The sequence below is a fragment of the Rhinatrema bivittatum genome, chromosome 17 (genome assembly GCF_901001135.1).
Source record: "Rhinatrema bivittatum chromosome 17, aRhiBiv1.1, whole genome shotgun sequence".
Taxonomy (NCBI): Eukaryota; Metazoa; Chordata; class Amphibia; order Gymnophiona; family Rhinatrematidae; genus Rhinatrema; species Rhinatrema bivittatum.
Genome location: NC_042631.1, coordinates 37,229,591 through 37,242,018, shown reverse-complemented (window position 1 = coordinate 37,242,018; position 12,428 = coordinate 37,229,591). Strand labels below are relative to the sequence as shown.

The 12,428-nt window shown below is 45.6% G+C and overlaps 1 protein-coding gene across 3 annotated transcripts in view; it reads left to right on the top strand.

Moving 5' to 3' along the window:
• Window positions 1-12,428, top strand: part of LSP1 (lymphocyte specific protein 1) — a 195,185-nt gene that overhangs the window by 157,733 nt on the left and 25,024 nt on the right. For all 3 annotated transcript variants that reach the window (XM_029582104.1, XM_029582105.1, XM_029582103.1), the window contains 5 exons: window positions 5,802-5,845; window positions 7,928-8,009; window positions 9,093-9,233; window positions 10,503-10,601; window positions 11,091-11,165. In XM_029582104.1, the coding sequence (XP_029437964.1) occupies window positions 5,802-5,845; window positions 7,928-8,009; window positions 9,093-9,233; window positions 10,503-10,601; window positions 11,091-11,165 (441 nt within the window). The remainder of the gene's footprint in view (window positions 1-5,801; window positions 5,846-7,927; window positions 8,010-9,092; window positions 9,234-10,502; window positions 10,602-11,090; window positions 11,166-12,428) is intronic.

Genomic DNA, 12,428 nt, shown 5'->3' with positions numbered 1-12,428 from the left:
CCAACGTGGTGTGTGCATGTGTGTGCAACGGCAGAAGATTAGCCAGTTACCAGCTACGTGTGCATGTGTGTGCAACGGCAGAAGATTAGCCAGTGTACCAGCTACGTGTATGCATGCCGGGTGCCAGGGTGTGCACAGACAGTCTTCCAGTCCTAGAAAATGACCTGTGACTTTGACATTTTCCTTTTGGGAGAATGTTGTTGTGCTGTGGACACTGCGTGTGTAGCCATAGAAGACAGATCCAGTAGTCAGTTTGTACTAGGGTGCTCGCAGTGGACATTTGAACACACATTACATAGGACCTCCTTTCCTGTCCATTTTCTCTGACCTGGTTTGGCTGAAGAAAAGGGTCTTCGAATTCTGAGGGCACAAAAGTGTACATTAACGTTCTGACAGCAACGTTACGTACAGCAACAGTAGCACCAAATACACTAGATGTTGGCAAAATGAGTAGTTGCAGGAGTATATTATCACTTTGTGGGGGAAGTATTCACATTCAAAAATTAATCTTATTTATATTTTCCTCTGCAACTGGACTACAATTTCTAAGTTCAAAATTCATTTTATCTTATTATTTATAGTTGGCATGGTTAATATGTCACTATATCCAAGTTAAATATTTAAATTATACAGTTTATATTACATAATTTTATTAATTACAAGTAAAACTATTCTATATTATTTATTATCATTATGTTAATTTGTCATACAGTTATAATGTTCCATATGTACCACTGTTCTATGTAAAGCCCCCTTATCACTGTTGGGCAGTTTATCGTTATATGTAAACCGGAGTGATTTATAGTCTCTATAAGAACCTCGGTATATAAAAATTAAAAATAAATAAATAAATAAACATTAACTTCCACCAGGTACATGGAAGCAGGTTATTCCATTCTTTTGCTAAAAGAAAACCCCATCATTTCACCACCACAAGGACAATCTGAGCTTGTTCCTCCTGTCAAGAAATAAAACCTGAGCAGCACTGCAATACTCTTGTGATTATGGTGCCACCTGTCTGCCTGCTTCAGAAAGTATATCCTCTCCCCACGAACGGAGAGATGCTTTTGTAGAGAAGTCTGGGGCCAGACATAAATCTGAACAGTGTAACACTAAAAATTGCCTGGCCCTGCTGAGACAGAGGAGCAACAAAATCCTGTGTATGTGTGGCCATATCGTGGTTTTTGTTTTTTTTTTTTTGGGGGGGGGGTTTGTAATCTGTCACTTTTCTTGAAGAAGAGACAGATCCATGTAATCTTTACAGTCTTTTAATAACTTCAAAACTCTGCAACATACAGAAGAGTTCAGACAGTAGAATATAATAAGATAGGAAAATCATACCTTATTTATTCATTAATATTGCTCACCTTTCCCAGGCCACTCAAAATCATGCTAGCAGTAGTAGTAATCATCATATTAGTTATCTCCATTCTCTTACTAATGTAACCCCACCCTGTTGCACATAAAATAATTTGTTTCTCTTTGGGGCTGGAACCACTCGCTGGCTGGCTGTTTCACACTCCCTCTTACTCCCAGGGCCAGATCCTTTGTAGGTGGTTTTTGGGGGGGGGGGATATGCTTCCAGGGCCCAATGCGACAGAGTGACCTTTTTAGCACATTCCTTATAGTTCGTTGTGTTCCCTTGGGGAGAATACTTGTCCTTAAGGTGGGTGCACTTAATGTTAAAGAAATACTCTGGCGTCACTGGGTTAGTGTCCAAAATTAAAGTCTTTACTCTTCAGACAACGGTGATAGCTCGAACTGCAGCATCACTGAAAGCTCTTGTTTCTTTTCTTAGTCTCTTCCCTCTATCTGTGCAGGTCTCACATATCAGGGCCAGGGAAATGTCTACTCTCTTGAGTTAGGTAACGTGGAGTTCCCAGGAGGGCAGGGTTTCTTTAGACTGGTCAAAAAACCCCTTCCAATCTGATAAAATGATTAAAGCTTATTGGCACAGAGAGAGTAAATCTTCTCTCTCTCTCTCTCTCCCCAGAGTGGTGCGACACTGGATGGGTGTCCCAGTGATGCTTGATTTCCCTACTCATGGTTAGCAGATCCTCAGGATCTCCTTGGTTCTTACACAGTATCTTTCTTTCTTTCTTCTTCATGGATCCCTGATGGGAGGGGATCCTCTTGAAGCAAGCGGCTCTCTTTGCTTCAGACAGGAAGGAGGGGGCAGCCGAAACTTCCTCCTGGATCTTGAACTCAGTCTTTTATCCCCAACTGAATTTGGCACCGGAGTTCCTCCTCGCGGCGGGTCACCACCATTTCAGGGGCAGGTCTTCTCTATCCCTGGGCATCCCAGACACAGGGTTCCCCATGCCCTGAGTCCAAGAAAGGCCCAGGTGTCCAGAGGCTCCTACCACTTAATATCTTAAAACCCAGAAAATAGACCCAGAGGGAAATTCGTACCCAGCCAGCATATGAACTGGAAAAGGAAAACCCCTCCCGACCTGCCTGCCTCCTCTGACTGGACCTGAAAAAACAGCTCAAGCAAAACTCCTCTCTACCTCCTAACTCTCAGCAAACTTAAAGGGACTGCTCCCAAGCTCTCTGTAGGGAGCTGCTATATAGGGGACGGGCTTCATTTGAATGGTGACCTCTCCCTCACATTCTCACTAAACTGAAGGCTCACCCAGGCCTTAATGGTGACATAAACCAAAGGGTCCATCACACTAACATCCTTATTCGCAAGGGTCCGCAGATGCAACAGTTCCTTCTCAGAGAAGGGGATGTATTGTACTCCCTGCTCCTTGAGAAGTTGCTTCTGAGTAGTGATCTTTCCATCTCCTAGGGAGCAGAGCTCTCATGGAGGAAATCAACTCCTTACGCTGTGTGCTGCCTTCGGTGTGGTGTCAGCTCCTCTCATGTCTTGCAGTGCCAGGTGTGAGTACCTGTGTGAATTAACAGTGCCGGTTCCTCCCGCCCGGGTGGGTTAACTGCTTGTAGGCTCAGCTCCAAGAACTGCCACAGAAGTAAGGAGCACCTGGATGTTGGTACCAGATTTCCTTGTTTCTTTTACTGAATCCAGCATAAGACGCTATTCTAAAAAGATGGACGGAACTTCTACTAGACATTAGAGAATTCGTATATCGAATGTCTGCTGTGGAGAGCATATGTATGTCATCTGATTTCTGTTCAAGACAGGTCAGGTTAGCTCTTATAGAATCAAGGGTTCGTGGTTCTCCTCACAGTCACGAAGTTCTATGATTCCCTGAAATGCTGGTGGTTCCAACCATTCTGCATCTCTAAGGCAACATCCACATCACTCAGCCGTGAGAGATCTCTGTCCTAGTGGCTGATTCATTCCAAAATTGTCTGTACAAATCATCCTGGCTATGGATGTGTAAGCTCTGTCTGTTTGGGTTTTTTTACACTGAATTCTAGGGCCACACAGTTCCCAGGATGCTATCAATGTCCCATAACTCTTTTTCTCTCTGCTCTCTCATCACACACATAACTCCTGGAGGTGTAGTTCTCCGGGGTGGTGGGAATCGGCAACAAATTCATTCAGGCACCAGAAATCACAGCAAGGAGCCAGTAATGGTGCTCAACAAAAAGGAGCATTCACTTTTAACTTAAAAAACAAGATCTATGCCAATACTGAGAAAATCATAAACAGTAGAATGAAAGCTCATGATTGCAAAAGCCATAGTCTCTTTATCCATGGTGTCAACCCTTCTAGCTATCTGCTCTCTTCCTGAATCAGTGCCCAGTACTCCTTCCCCAGAGAGGGTAGGAAAATTCTCCTACTATCATAAACTAAATGGGAAAAAAACTTGCAAATAAGGGGAAACTATTCTCCTTGTTTCAAAAGTGTAGATTCAGCTCCTCAAAATTCCAACAGTCCTCTGTCCCCCACAAGTTATTGGTAGCAGGGCAAAATGGCTGTCAAAAACCTTTGAGGGTTTGTTTGGCCAATGAATTGTACTTCATGTTACAGTAAGCTTTCCTGTGGAAGAACAAGACCATGTTATCAGTAGGGCTCAAAGCCCTCTGTGATGGGGCTAAGGAGTCTGTCCTGATGGTCAGACTGAGTCCAGGTCTGGTCAAAGTCCAGATATCCCTGTGGTGCCTCTGTTTCCATCTCATTTAACAGAGGTTCCTGAACTTCTTCCATGGCATATCCTCACCATAAACTAGTATGAGTTTTTGAGAAGTTTCTCTTCAAATTGCTTAGTTTACATGACCCTATGTAAAGTTACTCAGAAGAATCTAAGCAACTTATGTTCCTCAAAGTTCCTTTTGGCTGAGATAGATTCAGTTGAAGCTCTCTGTGGAAACATTTGTCAGGTATCCCATCAGGTCGGGGACTTCTCCAGCAGTAATCTGTATGGATGAGGGGCTTCTACTTTATCCTAGCATTGGCCTTGGGTTTTCTTAGCCCAGATGGCAAAAGAGAAGTCTGCAGCCCAGTATCAGCCTGGTAATGTTTCTCCGATTCTTCTGGCTTCCAGAAGAGATTTCAGGAGGGAAATCTTGCCATACAGCTTGAGGGAAAGGTCCTCGAACACACTTCCCTGTTTATCTGCCCTCTGCAATTCTCTGAGTCTATGGATAACCAGTGCAGTTAAATTTCACCTTGGTGAAATTGGTGTTTTGCAACCATGTAGAAGTAAATCTGTCTTCGTATAGTCTTAGTTGTGTGCTCAGTCAAAGTTCACTGCTGAGCCTTCCACTGAGTTGTGGGTTCTCAGCATGGTGTTTGCCCAGTTGTTAGAAGTCCTTTGAAGCCTCTACACTCTTGTCAGCATAGTGTCTGACCTGGAAGTTCATTCATTTTGTTAGTGATCACTTTGACAGGTGGGGGTCTATCGGCTCCAGACCCTAGTGCCTTTGCCATCTTGTTCTGAGTTTTCCTGCTAAGTTGTTTCCATGCACGTTTCTGATCGCTGCTTAATGCTGTGCATAAGGCTATAAAGGCAAACAGCTGTTATTCTTGGTATACAAGTGATCTGTAGCCTTTCATCTGGCGTGATCTAAAGCCCCAGATAGTCTACTCAGGCTGCTTCTTGACAAAGAGTACTATTTCTCTTGGTTAGTACATCGTGCCTTTTCTCATACCCAGAAGGACCTGGGTCTGGTGGGGCAATATCCAGGCTCCGAGTACTGGAGCCATGACTGCCTTGGAAGCAAAGTTGTGAAGCGGGAATCTTGTCCTCATCCCTGTTTCAGAAAGGGTTCCCGGCATGAAACAGAATTTTTAACAGTCTGTCTTAAAGAGTTTCTTTGTGGTGTAAAAGCCAACTTCATTCCCTCCTGGGGCCCATTATTTTGGTTCACACTTCCACACAAAGAAAAATAAAAAAGGTTAACATGAGGGTGTCCAGTTTAGTCTTTGACACTGTTTTGGTTTTTCCCTTTTGTTTGATGTGACCTGAAGCTTGGGAGTCCCCTCATGTAAGGACTGCTATCCTGTTGTCCATTGGAGAACCAACGTTACAAATAAGTAACTTCACGTTCCTTTTGATAATGATAATGACGGCATGGCTGGTCTGATTAACAGAGATATCGGGTCCAGCAGTGATGGAGGGAAGGCAGAGTTAGCAGAGAGGCCCACCAGTAACTAATTCAGGAGAAGCAGAAGAGAGCCGCCTCCTTCTTCTGTTTGCCAAAACGTTTTCGGCACTCGTCTCTAGATGAGCAACAGACAGCTTGTGTGCCAGGATCTGCAGCGGCGTTTCAGGCCAGGGCTGTCTTGGCACCACCGGCCCTCTGTGCAGGTTGTTGTCAGTAAGTCTGACCTGTTTCTACCGCCAGAGCTCCCCAGTGACTGATCTCCTGGCTCTGTCTCCCAACAGATCACAGACCTGACGGAATCCCTGAACCGTTCCATCAAGAAAAGGTAAGAAACTTTCTGCCTCTGGCAGGACTAGCTGCCTTGTTGTTTGAAGAATTTTTGACTTCATGCCAGTTTTAGGTTCTGTATGAAATGAGTTTGTGGTTTAATTTACTTCCAAAGACAGAGCAGTCACACAAAATGTTAATACTTTATCCTTCTATCTCTTTTTCGAGGTTGATATTCAAAGGGTAGCTCTGGCTTTCCTTTGGAGTTAGATAGACAGAACCTTAGATTTTAATCTTTCCCCCACTCCCTGGCTACATTTTCTCCAGGCAACCCAGGTAAAAAGAGATGGTGCTGGGGTTTTCCTGGGGCAAGGTTAGCCGGACAAGTCTGATAAACACCCGGCCTAAAGTTATCCAGACGGAGGTAACTGTCAAAGCCATTTATGGGTTAAAACCTGGGGTTTGTGCGCACAAAAGTATGGGTGTGACCTGATTTCCCACACGGTTTTATGCGCGCTGGCCCCGGGATAGGTGTTCTGGGGAGGGGACGGAGTCTGGATTTACATGCACCCTTCCGATTTTAAAAAACGTGTGCATGCATCATCCTGTACAAGTTATGAGCCGGAGAGAGCAGATGTAACTTTTATGCATTCTTAGGGATCGTTTTCAATAGGAATCTGCATTCATTTCAAACGAAAGCCTAAAACACAACGAATGAGTCCAAATGAAAACAACTGAAAATGGCTTTCTACAAAAATACCAGAAGATTGTGGGTTATTTTTGTATTTGTTAAAAAAACAAACAAACCCCAAACAGATCTCCTGTGGCCCTATAAGTACCCTTTTCCCTGCCACAATTGAATCCAGGCCCGGGGCCTGCCCCCTGGACCTCCGACCCCCCCCCCCCCATTCTTATCACTAAAATATAACGCAAGTGGGGGGGCCCAGTTCTCTTCAGCTGGGCGTCCCCAAGCCCCTCAAAAGATATTGGGGCTGGGGAGCTGCCTCCGTAACTCCCACTTACCTCTTTCCATTGGTCCTTGAGAAATCCTTAGGGGCAGGAATGAAGTCCACTTGCTCCTGCCCCAGCTCCAGGACTTTAAAAATGCTCCTGAGATGCCCTGGGCTCTGTTAGGTTTTAGTGGTGGGAGTGAGGGGTAGAGGGGCCTGGGGGGGCCCATCAGGTAGGCCTGGGCCCTGGTGCTAGGGTGGAAGGGTGCTTTTTAAAAAACTGTTCTTTTTTCTGTTGTTGTTGTTGTTGTTTTCTGGTTCTTATTTTGCATTTTAATGCTTTTTTTTTTTTTTTCAGTTCAGCAAATGAACTGAACCCAAAAACAAAACCATTAAACAAACTGAAAAATTAAAAATATGGGGCTACACAATCCTAATTTTCAAAATGAACTAATGCACATAAGTTTGCTTTGAAAATTGCTGCAACTTATGCACTTTGGCAATGCATGCATTTTGTGGAGTATTATCAGACTCCTTTCATAATGTTACCTGGCTTAATTTCCTGCTCCACAGTTTATTACTATATCAAATGTTCCATGTAATCCTGTTATTTCTGTTATAATTCGTTATATTTTATTACAATGTTATAATGTAAAATAGGGCTGTTACTACCCTATTCTTTTAGTTATCTGGAAACCGATGTGATATCTCGATCGAACGTCGGTATATAAAAGAAATAAATAAATAATTCAGGGTGGACCTCTCTACTTCTGTTTTTCTCTTTCTCTTTTATTCTTTTTGTCATACGCGCTGGTTTTCTTTCTAGATTTCCTCTCCTTGCCATTTCTTCCTTGGCCCCTCTCTTCTGCACCTTTGCTTTGGCCTTCGTTTCCCCTCACTCGTCATTCCCCATCCTCTCTCTCTCTCTGCCTCCCGGTCTGATTCTGCTTTTCTTTCTTTCCTTCACTTTGACTTTCTCCATCCTCTCTCGCTCTCTGCCTCCTGGTCTGACTCTGCTTTCTTTCCTTCACTTTGACTTTCCCTATCCTCTCTCTCTCTCGCTCTGCTTCCCGGTCTGACTCTGCTTTTCTTTCTTTCCTTTCCTTCACTTTGACTTTCCCCATTCTCTCTCTCTCTCCTGCCTCCCTGCCTGACCCTGTCTCACTCCTCTCTGCCTCCTTCTTTTCCAGTAACAGTATAAAGAAGAGCGAGCCTGCCCTGCCCATTTCTAGGATTGACGAAAGGCTGGAGCAGTACACGCACGCTGTAGAGGTGAGGCTCTCTCTCTCTCTTCTCATTTCATTTTCGTGATGGCAGTGCCTGGCTTCCTTTCCTCAGAAGCCTCATAAAGCCAGCCTTCCTGTCCAGTACCGCCGCGCACTGATTTCTGGGCAAGGTGTCCTTGTGTTATCCGTTTTTCTTTGGACTGATAGATTGCACCAGCCTCTTTTGGGCTTCTGATTGAAAGAGAACAGAGGCCTGTGCAGGGTCTGCTGAACCACAGGCCCTTCTTAGACCTCTCCCGCTGCCAACGTATTCCAGCCATCTCAGGGACAGTCCTGGGCTTGGGGCTCCTTCTGGAACCTGGGACGAGCGTGCCCTGAGTCGGAGCACTAAGATGGCAATCCCCATTTATGCAGAGAATTAGTGATTTATGTGTGTGAAGCAGCCATCTGGAAATGACCCTCCTCCAGGACAGCTAAAAGTACAAGCATTGTTCCCCGATTTGTGTGCTTCTAATCACATTTGGCAGTGGTGGCTCTTTTGGGAGAATGATATAGGTGGACTTGGGAAAAATAGCATAGATTGTATTTTCAAATCTGCACGTGCTATTTTCCATGAAAATTTAAAAAACAAGTGTAAAAGTGTGATGGCACTCTGTATCTGTGACAAGTTTCAGAGGAAAAATAAGCTGCTGCCTTCCCTTTGAAATGTAGTGCAAAGCCCATATTAAAATGAAGTTGTGGACATTGCACAAAAGCGCAGTTTGCAATGTGCCCATCTGAGTGTTGTGGTTTTCCAGTGGCAGAGATTCCTCCCGTGGGCTGTGAGCGATAGCTGTGCAGTGCCACCAGCCTCAGTCAGGCTTGGGGAGAAGCCAGATCTTCTGCATAGGAACCACCAAGTCAAATTTTACCAGATTGAAAAATATTTTGGCTCTTTTGGATTGCAGAACAGGAGGTAGAATGGGTGGAAGATTCTGCTCACAGCAGAAAGATATGGCCACATGGGAGGCCCTTGAGAGAACTCATAATCCTCAGTTGGGCTGCATAAATGTCCTCCCTGTGTTCTTTGAATAGTAGAGAAGAGTCTGCATGACTAATAACAGTTTCTTTGTATGTTGCTGTACTGCAGAGCTCTAGTAAAACCACAAAACTTGTGCGTCAGCCTTCTATTGAGCTCCCCAGTGCTGCCGAGGCTGTGGCCAGTAAGAAGAACCTCTTTGAAACGGGCGAGGCCGCTGCTCAGTCCTCTGCAAAAACGACCCCCTGCAAGGTAACGTTACAGCCCCTCATACACACAGACGGTATCCTGCAAGGTACAGTCACATCTCTCATACACAGATTGTACTTTGCAGGGAACAGTCACAGCTCTCATACACACAGACTGCACCCTCTGAACTTGGTTTATTAATTAATTTATTTATTTATTTATTTATTTAAGGCTTTTTTATACCGGTATTAGTGGATACATCATACTGGTTTACATCCGAACTGAAGGTGGAAATACATCAAACAGGGCAGGGGATGGGACTACAGAGAACAGGGGAGAAAAATAGCCGGTAACTGGCAAACAAGAAATCAGACTGTAGAAAATAACATGTTAAACAATGTAACATAACTTAATAGATAAGTTCAAATCACGTACTGATGCAGCAAAGGGGTAAAGATGCAGGGGATCTAATCTGGGTAAGCCTGTTTGAAAAGTTTACAGCCCCTCATGCACACAGTGGGGTAGATTTTCAAATACCGCGAATAGGCGTACTTTTGTTGGCGCTCCAGGCGCAAACAAAAGTACGCTGGATTTCAGTAGATACGCGCGCAGCCGCTGAAATCCGGGATCGGCGAATGCAAGGCTATCGATTTCGTATAGCCGGCGCGCGCCGAGCCACGCAGCCTACCCCCATTCCCTCCGAGGCAGCTCCGAAATCGGAGCGGCCTCGGAGGGAACTTTCTTTTGCCCTCCCCTCACCTTCCCCTCCCTTCCCCTACCTAACCCACCCGCCCGGCCCTGTCTAAACCCCCCCCTTACCTTTGTTGGGGGATTTACGCCTCCCGGAGGGAGAAGTAAATCCCCGCGCGCCAGCAGGCCGCTAGCGCGCCGGGACGCGATCTGGGGGCGGGTCCGGAGGGCGCGGCCACGCCCCCGGGCCGCCCCCGGAACGCTCCCGACATGCCCCGAAAACGCCGCGTGGTTCGGGCCCGCCCCGACACGCCCCCTCCGAAAACCCCGGGACTTACGCGAGTCCCGGGGCTCTGCGCGCGCCGGTAGGCCTATGTAAAATAGGCCTATGTAAAATAGGCCTACCGGCGCGCAGGGCCCTGCTCGCCTAAATCCGCCCGGATTTGGGCGGATTTAGGCGAGCAGGGCTCTGAAAATCCGCCCCAGTCTGTATCCTGTGAGCTCAGTTTACAGACTCTCATGCACACAGTTTGCATCCTGTGAGCTCAGTTTACAACCCTCATGCACACAGTCTGCACCCTGCAAGCTGTTTACAGCTGAGACTGTTTTTATGAAGTGATTGTTCCTTTTCCTTTATTGCAGGATACTGAGGGCTTGAACATTGGTGTTTCTGACCTTATTAACCAGTGGGCCAAAGGCCCATCTGAGGAAGGTGCCAAGCAGACACCCTCAAAGCCAACAGTAAGTACCCACTACCATCCACCCAGTGCTACTCAAGCTAAAATAGTATCTTGGTTCTCCTGTCCACCTTTGATCTTGTGTCATCTCCCTTTTGACTGAGTACTGCTTTTATATCACTGTGGGAAATGATCTTTTTTAACTCCTATTTTGTTATAATCATCTATTTACCTGATGTAAAACTGGTCTTCTGTTTCCACATCATCAAGTATATGATGTTACACATATGTTGTAATAACTAAATTAGATGTCGGTCTATTGCTGTTGAAATTTGGAATAATGGGACGTTCAGGTTTCCTGTTCTTGTCTCAACTATGTGATTTCCAGCTCAGATCTGCTCCTCTGATAGGCGAAATCTCTTTGGAATGAACTGTGGTCCTGCGTAGTGGAAAGGGAATAAGAAGCTCAGGATGCGGACGCGCCACAAATGCGAGCCAGGCCGTTAGAGAGTCTGAAGACACGTTTCTAATTCTTGCTTTTATTTGTGTCCAGGATCTTACAGCTGGAGACATCCTGAGTAAGAGAAGTTTGTGGGAACATAAAGACAGTGCCCAGTCCGCCAACAAGGTATCGCCTTGGCCATCTGCTTGATCTTTCTCTCCTTTGTGCTAAGTTTTCCCCATATGCTGTGGAAGGGAAGGGTTGATGGGCCAGCAGGGAGATCAGGTGTCCATGCTGGAAATGTGACTTAATCTTCCCTGCTGATGCTATAGGTTTATGTGGTAGGGAGCTTGCCTTCAAATGGTGGTCACCATTTCGTATGCCACCATGATATGAGCTTACTCCCTCTCCACCCTTCCCTGATCTTTCTCCTATGCCAAAAAGCAACAGGATCTGTCTCATCCACTGCAAATGGAAGATAGTGAGTGCCGCTGTCACTCTTTACATAGAGAACTATTGGAGGCAGAGGGAAGGGAGTAGGGATGCTCAACAGTGTCCCCATGTCCTGTTTCAGAAGTCTTTCCTCCTATCTCTCACCTCAGCACAAGACCTGTTTCCTTTCTCTTCCTGCACCCCTAGCTCACACGAGCTCTTACCATTGACTAGCGCAGCTGCTCCCCTATCTTAACAAGCAGTGTGTGCTCACCTGGAAAAGTTAGAGATTCAGATTCCAATCCTACCACCTGTCACTTTGTGTGCATGAATGAAGAGGCTTGTAGCGCCCTCTTGTGCTGCATGCATCTTAATCTGTATTTTAAAATAATCCTGAGGGGAAAGTTCAGAAAAGAAAGTAGTAGCACTGCAGTCTATGTGCAGGGACCTGCACTCCCAAAACAAATGCACATAGAAAAATAAAGGAAAAAAAAAAGCTTCCGGGACTTCACATTGTTTGCTATAAAAGCATTGAACTATGTGAAGGTATTAAAGGAAAACAAATCTGACCACCCAGCATGTTTCATGGAGTCATTTGCTTCATTAGTGCAGCATGCTGGTGCCAACGGCTGCTCCTCCTTCTAAGCTTCTCTTGGATGTACAGGATATGAGGCAGATGTTCATATTATTAAGAGGAGCAATGCTGAAATAGCCCACAGCATGTTGTACAAGATGTGGGTGCACTTATTGCGTGGACTTTATGCTGATTTTCAAAGAGAGAGAATGCGAGCAGCTTCCCCCTTGGAAGTTCATGTAAAGTATGTGCAGGAAAAGCGTCCCCTTGCTTCGCACCTGCTTCCTCGTGTGGGCGGATGAGAGGAGTAAAATAGCGCAGGTGCTTGTGAAAATGTCATGTCTGTGCACTAGTTTCCTCCTCCTCTGACCTAAAGACGCCTCTGGGAAGAGTTTCCTCACAGCCTGCTAAATGTGTGCTCTACGGAAGACCACATGCACTTG